Source organism: Euwallacea similis, chromosome 2, assembly GCF_039881205.1.
Source record: "Euwallacea similis isolate ESF13 chromosome 2, ESF131.1, whole genome shotgun sequence".
In the NCBI taxonomy this organism is placed as follows: Eukaryota; Metazoa; Arthropoda; class Insecta; order Coleoptera; family Curculionidae; genus Euwallacea; species Euwallacea similis.
The window spans coordinates 4,012,002-4,030,422 of NC_089610.1; the positions used below are offsets into that span (position 1 = coordinate 4,012,002).

General features: G+C 36.4%; 3 protein-coding genes across 4 annotated transcripts; 1 reads left to right on the forward strand and 2 right to left on the reverse strand.

Annotated features, from left to right (window-relative positions):
• Window positions 1-886: 886 nt before the first annotated feature.
• LOC136419147 (heat shock protein 68-like) lies at window positions 887-5,164 on the reverse strand. 2 transcript variants are annotated; one of them, XM_066405325.1, is made up of 9 exons: window positions 4,958-5,164; window positions 4,754-4,877; window positions 4,100-4,324; window positions 3,871-4,041; window positions 3,221-3,367; window positions 2,998-3,163; window positions 1,970-2,175; window positions 1,763-1,917; window positions 887-1,706 (listed from the first exon to the last, which is right to left on the reverse strand). In XM_066405325.1, the coding sequence occupies exons 2-9, from the start codon at window positions 4,851-4,853 to the stop codon at window positions 987-989; spliced, it is 1,890 nt and encodes a 629-aa protein (XP_066261422.1). In that variant the 5' UTR covers window positions 4,854-4,877; window positions 4,958-5,164; the 3' UTR covers window positions 887-986. The 2 variants fall into 2 exon arrangements, with proteins under 2 accessions (XP_066261422.1, XP_066261421.1); XM_066405324.1 differs by having other exon boundaries at window positions 4,754-4,853; window positions 4,935-5,164.
• A 2,217-nt stretch (window positions 5,165-7,381) lies between these two features.
• LOC136419477 (uncharacterized) lies at window positions 7,382-12,558 on the reverse strand. Its single transcript, XM_066405838.1, has 7 exons — window positions 12,406-12,558; window positions 9,454-9,892; window positions 9,161-9,322; window positions 8,542-8,870; window positions 8,284-8,488; window positions 8,085-8,232; window positions 7,382-8,025 (listed from the first exon to the last, which is right to left on the reverse strand). Exons 3-7 carry the CDS (start codon window positions 9,274-9,276, stop codon window positions 7,852-7,854), a joined length of 972 nt encoding a protein of 323 aa, XP_066261935.1. The 5' UTR covers window positions 9,277-9,322; window positions 9,454-9,892; window positions 12,406-12,558; the 3' UTR covers window positions 7,382-7,851.
• A 4,572-nt stretch (window positions 12,559-17,130) lies between these two features.
• Window positions 17,131-18,405, forward strand: ave (Protein aveugle). Its single transcript, XM_066405846.1, has 3 exons — window positions 17,131-17,248; window positions 17,874-18,037; window positions 18,095-18,405. Exons 1-3 carry the CDS (start codon window positions 17,207-17,209, stop codon window positions 18,231-18,233), a joined length of 345 nt encoding a protein of 114 aa, XP_066261943.1. The 5' UTR covers window positions 17,131-17,206; the 3' UTR covers window positions 18,234-18,405.
• Window positions 18,406-18,421: the final 16 nt, after the last annotated feature.

Genomic DNA, 18,421 nt, shown 5'->3' on the forward strand with positions numbered 1-18,421 from the left:
TATCTTGTGTGAACAGCTCTAAACAGTGCCTTGAATCATCGATGCGTTATCTAATACAACGTTTCGAAATTTGGGAACCATCATCAACTTTATTTTTTTAAATACGAGCCTGATTTTTTATTGCATTTTTAGAAAATTTTTGATTTTCCGAATTAAATGATGTGTCACACTTGTGGTAAAAACAAACTTAATAGTGAAAAATACATTTTTAATAAATAAAATAATAAAACACTACTCAGGCATAAGAATAAATTTTGGTGGAGGTTTCGTTTTGGTTTGGGGTGACATCAATCTAAACACCTTTACGGAACTAGCGAACAACGGTCGCAGTTCTCTAATTGCTGCCAAGTATATTACAGATATCCCTGAATCTCTTGTGATGCCTTGCGCCCCATTTGTAGGCCCTCACTTTTTACATATAACACAACCCCTTGTCGCTGGAGTTGTTCAGATGTATCTATATAAAGTTGAAATTGAACCTATGGACTAGCCTGCACGAAGTCCTGACATGAATCCAACAGAACATTTGTGAGCCATGCTCTAAAAGACGGGTGAGAGTACAGCAACCACAAACAATGGAGGAATTGCGAAATTGCTTGCTTGAAAAGACCATTCTTCAAAAAGAAATTAAAAATTTAATAACAGGAATGCGCCGGAGAATGGAAGCTCTCATCAGTAGTAGGGGAGAAAACACCAGCTAGTAATTTTTAAATGTATAATCCGTTTTTGTTGCGAAAATGTAATTTTGCGCTTTTTCGCTTTATGTACGATTTTTTGGTTTTAAATTAAAAAATTTGGTGTTTAACGCACATTTTCAATTTTATCTGATAATCTACGAAGGATAATACCATGAGTGTCCCTTTGTAATATCACGAAGCAAAAATAGTCAGAAACATTGAAGTGACTCCTTAATTTAATCCGAAGGTGTACTTTCAGCAAATTTACTGCACTTTAACAACCACAGCTTCAAGCAAAACATTAACAATTTAGTCAACTTCTTCAATAGTGGGCCCATCCTGCTCTTTATCAGCTCCTCTGCCTCCCTTATGCAATTCCGTCATAATGGGGTTACATATCTTTTGTAACTCCTTCAGCCTATACTCATACTCATCCTTTTCAGCCATTTCATTCGTGTCCAACCAACTGATGCAACTATCGCACTCTTTTTGGACTTTGCGCTTGTCTGAGTCCCTCAATTTAGATCCTGCGTCCTCAATAGCTTGGCGAACGCCAAAGACATAATTCTCAAGCTTGTTTCTGCTGGAAACTTTGTCGCGTTGCCTATTATCTTCCTCTTTATATTTCTCAGCTTCATCTAGCATTCTTTCTATCTCTATTTTCGACAAGCGCCCTTTGTCGTTTTTAATGGTAATATTCCTAGACTGTCCAGTTCCGTGTTCGACGGCAGTTACGTTAAGAATACCATTAGCATCCAAATCAAAGGTAACATCAATTTGAGGTACTCCTCTTGGTGCTGGGGGAATCCCCGTTAGGTCGAAGTTGCCCAACAGGTTGTTGTCCTTGGTCATCGCCCTTTCTCCCTCAAAAACCTGGATGGAAACTGCGGGCTGTTGATCTGAGTAAGTGGTAAAAGTTTGGGTTTGTTTGCAGGGAATTCTGGTATTTCGATCAATGATTTTTGACATTACACCACCTGCTGTTTCAATGCCTAAGGACAAAGGAGCTACATCGACCAAAAGGACGTCCTGCAAATCAACCTCGATTTCATGGTCCTTTACGAATTTTATGTCTCATTCTGTACCTGAATTTTCGAGCTTTGGTCTTCACTTAAAATAGCTGCCTGAACCGCAGCTCCATAAGCTACTGCCTCATCAGGGTTAATGCTCAAATTCAGTGATTTGCCATTGAAGTAGTTTTGAAGAAGGGACTGGATTTTTGGGATTCTCGTGGAGCCTCCTGTAATGTTAATCGCTTTACTTAAATTCTCAAACAAGTTTAAGACACCTACCTACTAAGACTACGTCATGTATACTGCTTTTCTGCATGGCAGCATCTTTCAGAGCCTTTTCTACGGGGGCCAAGGTACTTTTGAACAAATCCGAATTGAGTTCTTCAAATTTAGCCCTAGATATTTTTGAATAGAAATTTATGCCCTCAAAGAGGGCGTCGATTTCCAGGGTGGTTTCAGAGCTTGAACTTAAAGTCCGCTTGGCCCTGAAACGTTCAAACGGGAGAAATCAGCATACAGGTTGTAAAACATCAGCATGAGGATATTTCAGCAAGCGATAGTGCTCTGCAAAATAATAAAAACGTGCTAATAGACCCATGGTGAAAAACGCTCCTTTTCCTATATATAGGGTAGAAAAGTTTCACATTTTTCTCAAATTTTGCCATTTTCTGACGTATGCCTTGAGTTCAATTTTTAAAATTTTGTACACTTATCTTCTTTAAGACTCTTCAATAAATTGTCGAAATCGCCTGAAGCCATATACAGGGTGTTGTATTTTTTTGGATCATATGCTATATTATGCTTTGTACCTTTTTTGGAGCACCCTGTATTAATTCTGATATCAGATTTAAATTTCTTCTTCAATTTTTTAGCTTTTTGATCTTTTGCAGTATTTTCTTATCTTTCACCGTTCTCGTAGAATTTTCAAAAGTATCTATCAATGTAAGTCAAGAAAATCCAGTCTACGAGTATATATTCCGGTCTGCGATCTAGGATGATGTGGCTGAATTTCAGCTATTTTAATAATTTTGCTTTGATTTTTCAAAGTAAATTTCAAAAATGTGACTCAAAGCATACGTGAGAAGAACGCAAAATATGAATCTTTTCCACCTTGCATATCGAAAAAAGAGCGTTTTTCACCATGGGTTTATTAGCATGTTTTTATTATTTTGTAAAGTATTATTGCTTCCTGAAATATCTCTATGATGATATGTTATACTCTGCATATTAAAGTGTTGAATAATAAGTATCTCCATAACCATTTAAGATCAAATCTAGCAATATGCGTGTGTTTTGGAGGTTTTTACCTTTCAGCTGCTGTCCTTAAGCGTCTCAAAGCTCGAGGATTTTTGGTCAAATCTTTCTTGTATTTCTTCATAAATTCGTCAGCAAAATAGTTCACTAACCGATTGTCGAAATCTTCCCCACCCAAGTGAGTGTCCCCAGCGGTGGCTTTAACTTCAAAAAGTGACCCTAAGAGAGGTATAAATAGTAGAGCCTCAGTGGTTTTTAGTAAAGAGAGATTTTCACCTTCATCTATGGTTAGGATAGAAACATCAAAAGTTCCTCCTCCGAGGTCAAAAATGAGGACATTTTTCTCGCCCTTCAGGTTTTTGTCCAGGCCATAGGCCAAGGCCGCGGCTGTTGGTTCGTTAATAATTCTAAGAACGTTGATTCCTAAAAACGAAATAATCGCGTTTAATTGAAGTAAAAATGAAAGGAATTTTGGAGGAAAAGAAAAAGAAAAAAAAATTAGTCTGGATCCAGATTTCGTCTGGATTCTATATAAACGAAAGACTGAAAACTGGGAATGATCAACTCACTTATTTCCCTAATGATTTTTGATGTAAAAGCTACATTAGCGAAGCATTAAATAGCAAATTGACCTACTTTAAGTTTTTTAAATCTTATCATGAAAACTCCCCTTTCCTGCATTTAATATTGTGACCTTCCCGTCAAGTTAATAAACGAAGGAAACATGAAATATTCAAATATTTCCCTGTACCCGTTCTGTAAAGAGCCTATTCGAACCAACCTAATGTTCCAAGCGTGATTAATGGCTGCATGCAAAGCAACCAAAAAACTAATAATCGATACGTTTTGTATCAAGCCCCACAAAACTTTTATATTATAATAAGGTGCTTTGTATTTCTCTAAGCTTATTCCAGAGCCGTTCTCACCTGCAATGACACCGGCATCCTTTGTAGCCTGCCTCTGACTGTCATTAAAATACGCCGGAACCGTAATGACCGCATCGGTGACGGTTGTGCCCAAATAGGCCTCAGCAGTGTCCTTCATCTTTGTCAATATCATGGAGCTTATTTCTTCTGGGGCAAAAATTTTTCTTTTACCTGGAAAAGGCAGTCAAAAAAAGAAATTAAGAATACCCGAATGGACTGGTGTCAGTACCTTTGTATTCCACCTGAATCTTGGGTTTGCCGCCTTCATTTACCAGTTTAAAAGGCCAATGTTTCATGTCTTGCTGAATCTTGGGGTCATTAAATTTTCTTCCGATGAGCCTCTTGGCATCGAAAACGGTATTTTTGGGGTTCATTGCGACCTGGTTTTTGGCGGCATCTCCTATCAGTCTTTCGGTGTCTGTGAAAGCCACGCAACTGGGAGTTGTCCGATTGCCTAGAAATTTTGCTTCTAATCAATCTAAAAAATTCTAGAACTCTGCAACGGGAAATGTGGTTTGATTCCGTATTGAATGGTCTTGCAGGCAGTACCGGCCTTATAGGCGGCAAGGTTGGGCGGCAAACCAGGACCGAACTTTCCTAGTCGTCGGTTTTTCTTGAGGATAGGAGTTATCAAAAATTTCGCCCAGGAAGCCAGACTTACTAAGGTCGGCCTTACTTGCAAGTATGCAGGTTTTTCCCATATTTTAATTTATTGGCCAAAAAAATGTTCTATTGAAACTCTTATTTTGACTGAAACTACGTCAGCTCGACAAAAAAAGCTTTGAAAATTTGCTACCCAAAAATGTGTTTATGTTTAAAGGATCTGTAGCGGATTGATTAACTTCTCCTGTATATTAATGATGCTCATGACAAGGATGCTTACCTTGATCATTGGCGATAATCTCCACTTTCCCGTGCTGCCAAATCCCTACGCAGGAATATGTGGTACCCAAGTCAATACCAATAGAAGGTCTTCGCGACATCTTTGATAGCTGTTAACTATTTAGCTAAAAAAATACATTTTTTGACAAAAAACGATAGTCAATTAAGCTTGTTGACGCTACTTATATAGTTAACAACAACTTACCCTGTAAGCCACAAATTCACCCCTTTTTGAAGAAAACTATGCACTGAACACTTAAATTTCCTTCACTTGGCTCTGACTGAAAACCGTTTGGTGGATGGTGGCCCGTTTGAAAATGAGAATCAGTGTTTTCGCGACCCGCACTGGTGGTTCGATTGTTGGCGGAAGTTTAATCGATTATACAGGATGTAACAAATTCGCGTTTATGTATGGAAATCTCGGAAACTGTCGGAGATACAAAATCGGTTAAATAGAGGCAAAATTCCAAATAATCCATTTGCGAACTTTAAAAAATCCGAATACTTCCGAAAATATGCTATAAAAATCGGAAATTTGAATTTTGGATTTTCTCAAAAAACTCGAAAACCATTATTCGGGGAAAACTGATAATGAAACATTATTAGCGCACTTTTTGTCTGACTTTCTAGCGGTGTGATTGATTATTTATTGATTATATGATTATTATTTATTATTTATTGATTATATGATATATATATGATTGTGATTGATAACTTATTTATTACTCAGCCCATTAATTTTATTAAACAATAAAATGAATAAAATATGATCTGATGTTTGTTAATTTAACATGGCAACGCAATTTAAGGTTCCTTAGACGGAGAAGGTTATTTTACTTTTATTCGTATAGAATCAATTAAAATACTCGAATATGATACATCACTGGAAAGAAAATTTCACGTAGATTCAAATTTTGTAAAAATCCAAGATTATGCTCACAAAAAATCAAACGTAGTTCGTAATATCTCGAAAACCAATTATCAAGTAAAAATATCAATCACACCTCTAGAAAGTCAGACAAAAAGTGCGCTAATAATGTTTCATTATCAGTTTTCCCCGAATAATGGTTTTCGAGTTTTTTGAAAAAAGCGAAAATCCAAATTTTCGATGTTTATAGGATATTTTCGAAAATATTTGTATTTTTTTAAATCCTCAAATATATTTTTATTGAGCACTAAAATGCGCAACTTTGTCTAGATTTAACCAATGTTTTATCTCGTACCGTTTCCGAGATCCCCATATACACATTTGAATTTGTTACACCTTGTATACTGGGTGTGTCACTGAACAATTTATCGAAAGTTCAGCGAGCACTGCTGATATTAACGCTCAGAATTTGCGGCAGGAAATAATGTCTGTTAAGCTCGGGTAAATAAAGTGAATAATACTATTATTATGGATAGTTTATGGGCAGGGTTATTTTTGGGGCTCGTCGGCTAAGCGCACTGATCCTGTATATAGCACATAGGAACAAGATCAGCGTAGGCTTTGTTAAAACTTGAAACGGAATGATTGCCCATTAAGAACGTAATTAATAATTAATGCATGTTGTGCATTAATATAACGACCTCGTTTTTATAATAATTTATTTGTTTTTCTCACGCAAGTTTATTTTTTCTTTTTTGTTATTTTTCTTCTCTTTTTCTAATTTTTTTTCAGATTTCACTGAATTAGATAGTTGAGCAGCAAACAAAAACGAAATTTCTTTTAATTTATACACAGTATTTTTATGGCTTATTTACTCACCCTTTTAATAACGAAATTCCTAAGATCAAATCGCTTCACTCCTCTTCGTCTGGGTTTCGAATCCGCATTTTCACGAGGCGACTGATGATTTTTCTTTTTTCGTATTTTTCCGGGATTTATCTTGGAGCCGAACATAATAAGTAAATTAACACTTAACACTACGACACAAATTCACGCAATACTAATCGTTATTCAGCAGCATTGGCTGTAAGGTATTCTCTCAGATTGTAATTCAATACATTTAATGGTTTACGCCTCCCGTTTTGAACTGTTTTGTGAATAAGTTTATTAACATAATTTTCGTTACTGCATATGATTGCGGGATTGTTTGATTACAGTATATCGATCTATTCGTTGTTGTTTTTTGTCAGTGGGCAATTTTAGCAAAAAAAAAATGATCTGTAGTACAACAAATTGGGGATTCTTGGTTCGAGGTGTATTAATGCACCATCTAATTTTGTGAGCACGCGGTGCATAGCCTAAAAATAATTTCCATAGAAACGATGAAGCCAAAGAAGAGCGATGATCAGCTTCTCCATTTCCATAGCAAAATTACTAGGAGTTACTAGGAAGTTGGAAAACCAGAGAATAAAACTGCAGTACTGGCAATCTTCTGTTAACTTCGAAGTCGGTGTAATTTTCATGAAAATCAAGCATATGAGCATTTTACAAATCCTATTTCACAGTTTCTATGTAAAATAGTTAAAGTTAACTGCGCGTTGATAATTCGACCCTAGGACAAACCATCCATTCCCAAGGTACTTAGGTCGCATGTTCAAGTCGATTTTAGTTGTTAAGTTGACTTAAACCGCTGCGATACTCTGTAGCTTTACTCACTCCTCATTTTGTCCTTTTTCCTAATATAAATAAAACACTTTCAAGTTTCTAATCAAAATTTATTTAAATCCTCAAGCAACAAATACTAACATAAAAGCCCTTACTGAGAATTTCTATTTTCTTTCTAATCTACTAAACTCGTTTTAATTAATCCGATAAAATGTGTTAAAATCTAACTATTCGGAAATCAATTACGGCTTAATTAAGAATTAAAAATTACATGAGATTTTGTTGTGTGATCGTGATGCGTGTCTGTATAAATAATAGCAGCTACTGATAACACTAATGTGACAAAATTGATCGATAGTAAAAATAGATGAGACACTAAAATGCATCTAAGAACCAAATTAATATTAATGTCAGAATACTTAGATAAATAATACATGCGCACAAGGAGAAAACAGTGCGCGCTTCGCTAAGTGCTCTAGGCAACCAACTATACGTAAATCTACTCTACATGGATAGATGCTTATTAATACACTTTAACCAGAAAAGGACAAACCGAATACAAAAACTTAATTATTTTCCGACATGACATTGATGAGATTTTCCACGGCCAATGTCTCCCGTAAATAATGATCATCGCTAAGAATGATCGCGCAACGCTGTAAAATTCCCAAGAGTTTTCCTTTAGGCATGCGCAGTTGCTCATTTGCGATGTCAAGTTTCCTCATATTATCTTCCTCGATCTAGGAACGAAAAGCCTTTCATTAGTTACAATGACCATTTGAAGCCTCTAAATACTGACCTCGGGCTGTAATAGCGCTGAAAAGTTCATTTTGACTCTCTGTTTGCCCATGTCTTGGTAGAACACCGTAAACTCATCATTTTTGGGTTTGATTTTGAAGTACACACCTGCTATTAAATGGCCCTTTTGGTCTCTTGAAAGTAAGCTCCTGCAGAAACATTCGCGTTACAACAATTCAATAATTTTCAGTGTTTAGTACCTGAAGGGATAGATTATGTTCCTACGCTCAGTTACATCGACAGCAGTAAGATAAGGCCTTTCCACGTACACGATCCCCGTAAATTCTTCTTTTGAACCATTTTTCGTAGTCTTTTCGTCCCACTGCACGAAGGCTCCTTTAGAAGAGCACAGAGTGTAGTTGTATTCCTTGCGAACGCCACTTTCTTCGGATTGTACAAACCATCCTGAACAGGAACCCTTGATAAAAACGTTCAATCTACGAGGGGATTCGACTTACCTGTATGAGGGTAAGCTCTATCGGACATCACAGTTACGACTCTGGCCACATGATAACCAGGGTCGCACAACAGCACTCCGCTTCTACCATTGATATCGAATTTTAAACACATCAAGCAGTGTTCTTTTTCTAAGGTGGAAGGCATGGTGTCGAAGGTGTCTCTCAGAGCCGTGTACCCATCTACGGATTCGATGTTTTCTTCACAGGAGACGATGCACAAATGATTTTTGATGTTGGGGTATGATTTTTCGAGCTTCACTAGGCGGTGGCGTAGCTCTAGGGCCAAGCCTACGCAGGTGTAGTGATCAGGTGTTAGCTTTGGTGAGTACCTGTAAGTTAATGATGGTCATTTTTGTCCCATTTTATGGGCTATGAATGTCCCTTGTGAAGTTAGCAAATAATACAGGTATGTATAGTTTAATATATAGGGTGGGCAAGACAGTGATGTCTAGTATGAGGATCTCATAAACCGAAAGAAGTGCGGGAATCAAGATCATTGTTTTCAGCGGTATGGCTTTAACCGGAACAATTTTTAACAACTGAGAACCTTAAAAACGACGTATGATCATTATCCTTTTGCCTGGCCACCCTGTATATTATGGAGTAAGAAATTACTTACGAATGGAAGAATTCAATTACACTCCTCATGTGGCTCTCCTTAAAGTTGTCGTAGAAATCCAAGAAGTTACCCACGGTATCGTAATTGTGCTCCTCCAATAGCTTTTGAAGTTCCATTTCGATCTTGCCGGCCAATATTTCATACTCCCTTATAGTCGTGAGCCTAAAATAGATAAATTTTTTTTAAATATCGTTATTTCCGAAACAATGAGAGTTAGAAGGATTGTTAAAACAGGAAAGAATCATTGAGGCCGTCTGCTTTGCATAGGGCTTGAAACATTTCCCAGTACTTACTTCAGAGGCTTGAGTGGCTCAGCCGCCCATTTGGGCAACGGCAATGGATGAGCCGGAGGCCAAAACCCATAAACTTGGTCGTACTCGATGAGATTGGAACGATGTTCGAAGCCGGCAAAGCCGTTTCGAAAATCCGGAAGGCCTACCCCATCAGGGGCAACCCCGGTGAACCCTAGGAGGGTTCGACTGGAACCGCGACTGTCGACAGTTGCGAGTCAACTCGGCCATTCGCAGCCCCAACGGCCCACCGTTGGGGTGGTCGTGGAGGCCTGCTCGACAGCCCCCTCGATGAGAGGCCCATCGACAGTACGGCCGTGGCTCGCCATGATGAGACAGCCGAGTGTTGCAGAGACGCTGAGGTCATGTTGCTCCAGGGAGGTTAATCCTGATCCGATACTGCAATTTGGTTGCAGTGGATTATGTAATGGTTTCTCACGCTCTGGAAATAGCACGAGAAAAATAGTAAACTTTCAAGCGTCGGTGAAGATTTGATAGAGAAATTTTATCACCAAACAAGTTTTTTTGGTAATTTTCAGTTTTATTCCTATGCTAGACAATCTCCTAAATATACAGGGTTTAACATATCACCACGGAGATATTTTAGGGGCCGGCAGTATTCTGCAAAATAATAAAAATATGCTAATAGACCTATGGTGGAAAACGCATTTTTTTTCGATATATAGGATGGCAAAGTTTCACATTCGTTCTCATATTTTGCGTTTGTTTGATGTGTGCTTTAGGTTAAATTTTTTTAATTTCATACCCCTATTTTCGTCCAAACCCTCTACAACAAAATGGCAAAATCGTCTGAAACCATATACAGGGCGTTATGTTTTTTGGGCCATGTACTATTATGTGCTTTGCATCTTTTTTTGAAACACCCTGTATGAATTCTGATACCAAATTTAAATTCCTCCTTCAATTCTTTAATTTTTTGATGTCTTGCAGTATTTCCCTATCACTGTTTTCGTAGAATTTACAAAAATATCTATCGATGTAAATTAAGAATGTGACGGGAGTAAGAAAAATAAACATCCGGCTCCGTAATCAACAATCCAACGCAATTAGCAACATTTAATCAAATTTCTCAAAATAAAAATAAATCTAAACGAAAACAAAATTATGGAAACTGTTGAAAATGTGCCATCCTGTATATTGAACATGGTGCGTTTTTCTCCATGGGTCTTTTAGCATTTTTTATTATTTTACATAGCACTATTGCAGTACGATTTTCCTAGTTCACGTCAATCATGCATGCAGTTTGCATAACAACCATTAGAAAGGTTCACCTGGTGCCTAATTAAACACACAGTGGCGACAGTTATCTGTTGCGCAAATTGTGGAGGAATGTTGCAGGTAACCTGCAACAAAGGAAAAGGAAGTGTTCCTTTGTGCTCATTTTAGATAAGAACAGAGAATGGAAAAATAAACGTGATTCAGTCACGGGTGTTTACGTTATTAGGCACGTTTCTTTGGAACTCTGATGCGTGATGGTACGCTAACCTTCCAACTTCTTTGAAGCCAAATTACGAACGAGAATACGGCAATTTAAACTAAATTAGATGACTAATTTATAGTTAAACAAATATGCCAGGAATAGATTAAATGAATCAGCTTTAACTGTTTTTGGCTAAACGACAATATAAACAGAAGTGTTTTGTGTGAGTAGTGCCAACTACAAATTAACGTATTTATTTACTAACGAGGAATAAAATAAATAAAACATAGTTATAGCCAGTGCCAAATTTTAATTCGTTCTACTTTCCTGTTTTTTTCACTTCATCCTGTGTCTAATTAATCCTGAAGGAACATTCTCACGTAGACAATTAGATTTAAAACCGCACTGTTGCAGCCTCGGTTACAGCTCAAAAAACAAGCTACTTATTTAAAAAAATTTATCTAAAGCTGGCATGCTGATTATATTAGGATGCTCTCCAACCCGACATACCAATAATACAGTAAAAATGAGATAACAGTAAAGTGGGTGGATACTATTTGTTGTTCTCCCACTGGCTTAAGGCTGGTTGCGTAGCCAAGTTTTAAGCGACTTAAGGTTTAAGCTCCAGCTGTGAGGTGTGTCGCACTAATTATTCCCCAAAATTGCAACAAAAGACTCAGTTTGCTACTCATCTAAGTGTTGCATTTTGGAGGCCCTGTAACCAACTAGAAGATAATCTCGTTTTTGCCCACAATACGCCACTGTCTAGTTGTGATAGGGGTTTTTAGTGTTCAAGGACTTTATGAGGGTTGCAAAGGATGTTTTTTTTCTATTCGTAATGTTTCGTAGACAACTGAATGTTTCACCGAACAACGAACCGAACGGCGAATAAATCACTCATTTGAACTGAGCAACAGGGTAAGATCTGAAAATGCGATCGCACCTCTCTTGCTGGGTCCAAATTAATGTTCGGTTCGGTGTTCAGTTCCTTGCAATGTTCGTTGGGCAGTTAAATTATGTTCACGTAAGAGATATTGGCATAACACATATGGTGCTTTAGCACCCCGTAGGGGTTTTATGAGGGCACTGTGACGTATAAATACCAGATGTGCATGGTGCGTAACAATTATAGATAAGTTTTAAACAAACAAATACGGAGAGAAAAGGTTATCAGATAATCTAGAAAACTGATGACCGGATTAACTGGAATTTAGTCATGACTTAGTGGCCCCTTTTTAATGTTGTCATGTCTCGCTTTGTGCTAAAGATCACGTAAATGTCTTAACTAACCGGAACTAAGGCGATTTGGAGCAGTTGGGGTGTCCTACATACGCACCATATTTAAGTTAAATTGCGCATGAGAATAATGAAACTTTGCACCAATAAATTTTAGAAGCGACGTGCGGTCTACCTGATATTAACTAATTTACCTCGTGGTTGATGGTTATACGCGAAACGTATGTTTTATGATGGTCTTTACCACTTGGGCCCATATATCTTACATAAAAACTTACCCATACAACGAAGATCGCAGCTAAACAATGAAAACTAATCCGCTCTTTGCCACGTTTCCGCACTTCGAATGGATCGAATTCGTACTATACCGACTGTCTATAAATACCAGTTCACTTCTAGGAGGTACGCTCGCCCCACTACCAGTACTAATGACGTGATCGAAGACAATTTTGGGATAATGCACTGCCTGTTTCCCTTAGCGAACAAAGCGCTACAGTACCTGCAGTATAACGCCAAGTATCGAAGGAACACAGACAAAGAGACGAGGGTACTGTAGGCACTGAGTTAGGACAAACTACCGGCACTTTTGTAATTATTTTTATTACACTCAGTCTGATAATGGTAACTTGAGGTTGATAAATGTTTATAGGAGCACCAGTTGATGGACAGGAGGCGCATTATGAACAGCATCTGAAAAAAATGCAAAATAGAGCTGTTTATGGAGTTCTAAATGTATATATCACTAAGGGCCAAATTGTTAATGTAATGTCAACTTTAATAACTGCCGGCTAATTTCCATGGAAACGTTGAATACAGGATGTTTATTAACGACTTGTACAAATTTTAGAGTGAATCTTTGACTAATTTTAAGGTAAAAAGTTCGTATGAATATGGGTCCGTACCAGCTTGGTTCTTGAGATACAGGGCTTCAAAAAAAAATTGTTTGGTATTTTGATTATATTAATCAAACACCAAGTATAGTCGAAAAAGTTAAATTAACGTTAGTACGAATTGATGCATGCATTGTAGTAGACGACAGTCATTTTCAGCAATTATCATAAATGTTATTAACTTATTTGCAAAAGTAGTTTAGTCTTATGCTAGTCTTATAAGTGGCGCATCGTAGAGCAATTAACAAAATATTTCCGCTCTTTTCGAAAACCTTCAATGACTCAACTTACAAACTTCGAACGCAAATTTAAGTTTAAATCCGTTTTTTTTTCCAAAACGGCTACTTTAAGCGACAAATGCTAATAGTTATGGTTATTTATATACAGGTGCAACACTGTATGTGGCGTTCTCTAACATTAAACAAAAAACGAAGTAAATATTTACTTTTTTCATCATCGATGCTTCCAATAATCAGAAATTTGTAAAATTGGCATGTTATTGAACAAAAAAAATAATCATAATACCAAATAAAAAAAATTTGTTAAGCCCGGCATCTAAAGAACCAAGCCAATACTGACCCATATTCGTTTGAACTTTTTATCTTAAAATTGGTCAAATCTTCATTCTTTAAAGTTTGTATAAATAATGTTTGTTTTAATAAATAAACAACCTGTACATGCAGGGCCGGTCTTAACAAGTCGGGCACCTTGGCTTGTTGCCTACCCCTCCCCACCCGTTCGGAATATTTATATACATTTGTTTTTAATTCTTGGTTTCTATAAAAATTAGCTTGATGTTAACATTAACTGCTGGTTAATAATTTTGCCCTAAGACCATAAAAACACAAAAATACCTGCATGGTTACTGCTGAGAAAAATGTTTTACGTGTTATCAGCACCGGTATTAAACATTTTTGGTGATCTTTGATACTCTAATTTTCACTGTTCTCCAAGATTAATTCTAAATGCGCAAAAACGAACACGTTTCCACAGCTGATAAAGTTTACAATGAGTATTAAGTAATTAAAGCATTATCTTACATCAAAAACTGTTTGTTTGCTGTACGAAATGGCCGAGGATTATCAGATAGACTACGGAAAATTTTGCCAGTAAGCGGCTTGAGCAATGATCATAAGTGCACATTTCTCAAAAAACGCTGTTTCTGTTTGTATCAAATATTTACATACAGTCACTGTTAATTTTAACTGCTTGAATCTACGTCGTTAGGTGTATGTATAGCAACAACGTTAATTTCGTTAAAACAGCATTGAAATGATGTGCAGGCATTTACATCTAAAAATACGTTATAAAAATATGAATTTGAAATAAAAGGAAAAATAACACAAACAACAAACAAAAACAATACAACCTATTTATAAAATTTAAATAAAACTCCCTACAGGTCAAATTAAACCCTCAAACAAGTCAAGAATAAGGAAATGCTAAGATAAAGATGTACCCCCATCCAAATAGGGCTACTTTTTTTTAACTATTCTATTTTGATATTGCATCAGTGACCCTTCTGACTGTTGTCTGAAGTTCCAGGGTTACAATTAAACTTCGAACTAATCAGCTAAAACTTCAAACCCCCCTCGACACCGATCCAGTCCCAACCCAATATTTAGTCATACACGATTGACACGAAATTCAACTATTTCGACTAAATTTATCTTGTTGGTTTTACTGGACCCTCCCGATGAGTTTCAGATGGGATCAGAACAAGAATGCCTGCCAATGTCGTAACAGTTGGGCTGCAGACTTCAGGAAAGGTCCTGAGAAAACCCGATCATCATTTCCCATCTGAACAATCAGAAGGATCGGTTTTTGGGACGTCTCAGACATCAATTGTATGCGTTGCAGATTTGTTCGTCCGCGTTATCTAATGAGTGGCGCCATCTTATGTACGACGTTCGTGTTGCGCCTTCAGATCGGCAGTTTGCAACTAGTGCAACTACATGAAAGCATGAGCTTTCGGATGTGTATATGGATAAGTGGTAAGCAGCCAGCAATGCATTCGGGACAGTGTATAGTTCGTGGGCAAATGTCCTAGATTTGTGTGTCTGATGATTTGTATACTAAGCACCATTATAAGTAGGGAATACGAGCGGAGTTAATTATGGGTTATAATTAAAAAACATCAATCAAAATTCATCTTGATCTCAGGCATGCAGTTGCATTTTCAAGACTACGATAAATTGCACATAATTCCACATCTTAAGTGCAATTATGTGCATGTTAGGTGCAATTTGCGGTACTACTGGTGTTGGAATAATCATCCCTATCTCTGCAATTCAGACAATTAATTCCAACTTATATTTTTTAAGCCTCAGGCCCTGCATCAGGAAAAGGCACCTCAAGCGTGCAACCTGCAGTTGCACGCTTAATTAACACGTCAATCGTGCATATTAACGAGTATGTTGATACTTGTTAATATATGGTGCAATATTACAAAATTTCTTTCATAGTCGCTATTAAATGTTTTCCATGGATTATTTACCTGCTCGAATTGAATCAAAGGGCGTAAGCAGCACAGAGCATTTTTTAACAATTCACTTTATAACAATTTCCTAGACTTTATCCCACTTTTCCAGGCAATTAATAAATATGCCAGAAAATTTTACTGATTTGGATATTCCAGATCGACTCTAACGTACTACGAGACAGAATTCGTTACGAGACCTTTATAGAGACTTCCAGCTTGGATCGATAGCTATGGTAACGTTTCCACTGACCCCACGTGTTTTGATCAGTGGTAGCACGCCTGGGGTGGGAATGGGGTGTAACAAAAAAAACTCTTTAATGACGCGAAATAGGCTGAATAGTATTGTTCTTCCACGTTCATATGCCTAATACCATTTTCTTCCCTGATAAATATCCCTCATGAGTCTCCCGTCTTCTTATGCAACACGTAATAGAAGAATTGCCTTCTTCCCTCGGATTTTAAAATTCCGCTTTCTTGTAAAATACGTAATTTTACTACTTTCTTCTCTCTATGCAGTATGGGAGCTATGGAAATAGCCACAAATTGACTAACATTCTCTTCTACGCTTATGACCTCATTTTGATTGGTTTCGTTGGTACAAACTTTCAATAATATTTAATATAACTTGAAGTTCTTATTGCTGTATTATGGATCTAAACCCCAACGTAAACCGATGGAAAATAACAAGGGTCACGAGTCAAGGCACGATGATGAGTTCCAGGAAAAATCAATAGATTCAAGGAGAATTGGACAATTTAGGAAACCGCAATATTAATTTTAAAACAAAACTGTTGTAGATGTACCAGGTGGTTCGATTTCAATGGAATTTGCAGCTTTCTCAGAAATTGGATGGATGATTCCTGCAAAATAAATTACGTAGTTTAAACGGAAAAATGTTTAGCACGAACTGCTCAAATCTTTTTCAAATTTCGCTCAAAAAATTTATCGCTTTAACTTTCCAGATCTTTTTACGCTCGGACATTTTCCATTAATTTCTCTAAATTAAAATTTCCTTTTTCATTATAAAAGTCGTGTCCATGTTATTCATATCATATAGGTATATGCTTCCAAATTATTGGTTATTGAACAAGAAATTTTTTTTTTGTAGTAGAAACAAAAAAACTCTGTAGAAATAATGCAGGACCGCACTCCAGGAAGACAAAATTCAGTTAAGCCACTGACCACTAAAATGATTAGCAATTTCTGAGCATTCTCTCATTACAACGTAATGACGCTCCTTGTTGGATCGATGATTGATCGGATTGATGATTATTGAGAACCACATCTATGCCTGTGGGCATAAACTAGAACCAAAAACAAAATTCAGCTTCGTGATTGGAAGGAATTGAAGACTTCAAGTGATTTACTTGTTACATCTCATTATCTTTTTGAATTTAAAAAATAGTACTTTTTAAAAGAAACACTTTTAAGTTCTTGGAGTGATTCAGACGTACTTGAAAAAATCATAAATACGTTTTACTGAACAATAGACAATTATAGCAACTTGCGACTTAACTTACAGTTTCCATCAAACTTGTTACTCATCCGTGTTACTCAATCCGCTGAGATGACATAAGGCGTCCGTCGTTAAGTCAGCGTTAACAAGTATTTGTTTATTGTGTTTGTTGTGATATTTGGTGCTGCGGTTGATTATGTTTAAATTGAGGTTTTATTTAAATGTTGTTAATTGAACTTGATAAAGCGTAAATGATGGTAGAAGAATCAAACGCTAACAATACCAAATCAAAGGTTAATTTATATTTAAATACTTTTAATTAAACTCGATTAAATTTTCCAATTCCACTTGAGGAATGTGACATTTAAATTATCTGTTGTTTTATCTTATTTACATGTCTAAGAGGCATAAATCTTATAAAAAGAAAAAAAATTAACAAGACCTACTTCAGCCCCAGAACTTGCAGAACTTATGAGAATTTTGTAATAATAAGATGTAAAGCTTAATTCATATTTCTGTGATAGTCAAACATACAAGCTTACTAGTAAACAATCAGGAAATTGGAAGATGTGAAGAAAACTGTGTCATTTATAGATTGATTATTTGTCCATAATAAAATTAAATTTCCGTAAGTATACAACTCATTTAATGACACCTTCTTGATCCTCCGATCCTGCTGAATGTCTCAATATCTCTGGGTTATACAACATTTTCTGTCTAAGGTGGTGTACATTTTATATTCTGTTAAAAATTCTTTTACCCCAAGTAACCTGCAGATATATGGTCATCATCAAGTGTTGATGTTGAATAATATATCATATTCAATAGTCACTATGACTTTGAGAATCAGATAGATCAACATCTCTACTTCCCAAAACAGAAATATATATATATATATATATATATATGTTTTTGTAGAAAACCAATAAACCAAAATCTGTGTATGAGTGGAATGTCCGAGATGTTCAAAACTGGCTGCGTCGACACTGCAGTGATTACCACCCCCTTTATGCTGATAATTTTGTCCAACATGATATTACTGGTCGAGCATTAATAAGAATGAATGACAATTCTTTAGTGAGGTAAAATAACCCAAGTTTTAGTGTTAAATGTATTTCCTCTTATTGTCTTTTCTTTAGATTAGGGATAAGTGATTCCACTGATAGGGAAGCAATTTGGAAGCAAATTTTAAAGCTGCGATTGAAGACTGACATCGTAGAAATAAGAGATTTGCAAGTGCGAACTGATAGTTTAAATCATGATGTATTAAAGCTGTAACCATTTCTAACTGAATTGGCTGGTGGCGCCATGAAAAAACCCTTTAACAACTTAAGAGGAGTTCATGGATTTATAGCAAATAATTATTAAGAGTTGAAAAATGTATTACCTGTATGTATGCTCTTACTGTCAGGCAACAATAATATGATTTTAATAAATTAATTTTTACTATGTTTTTATCAAGCTTT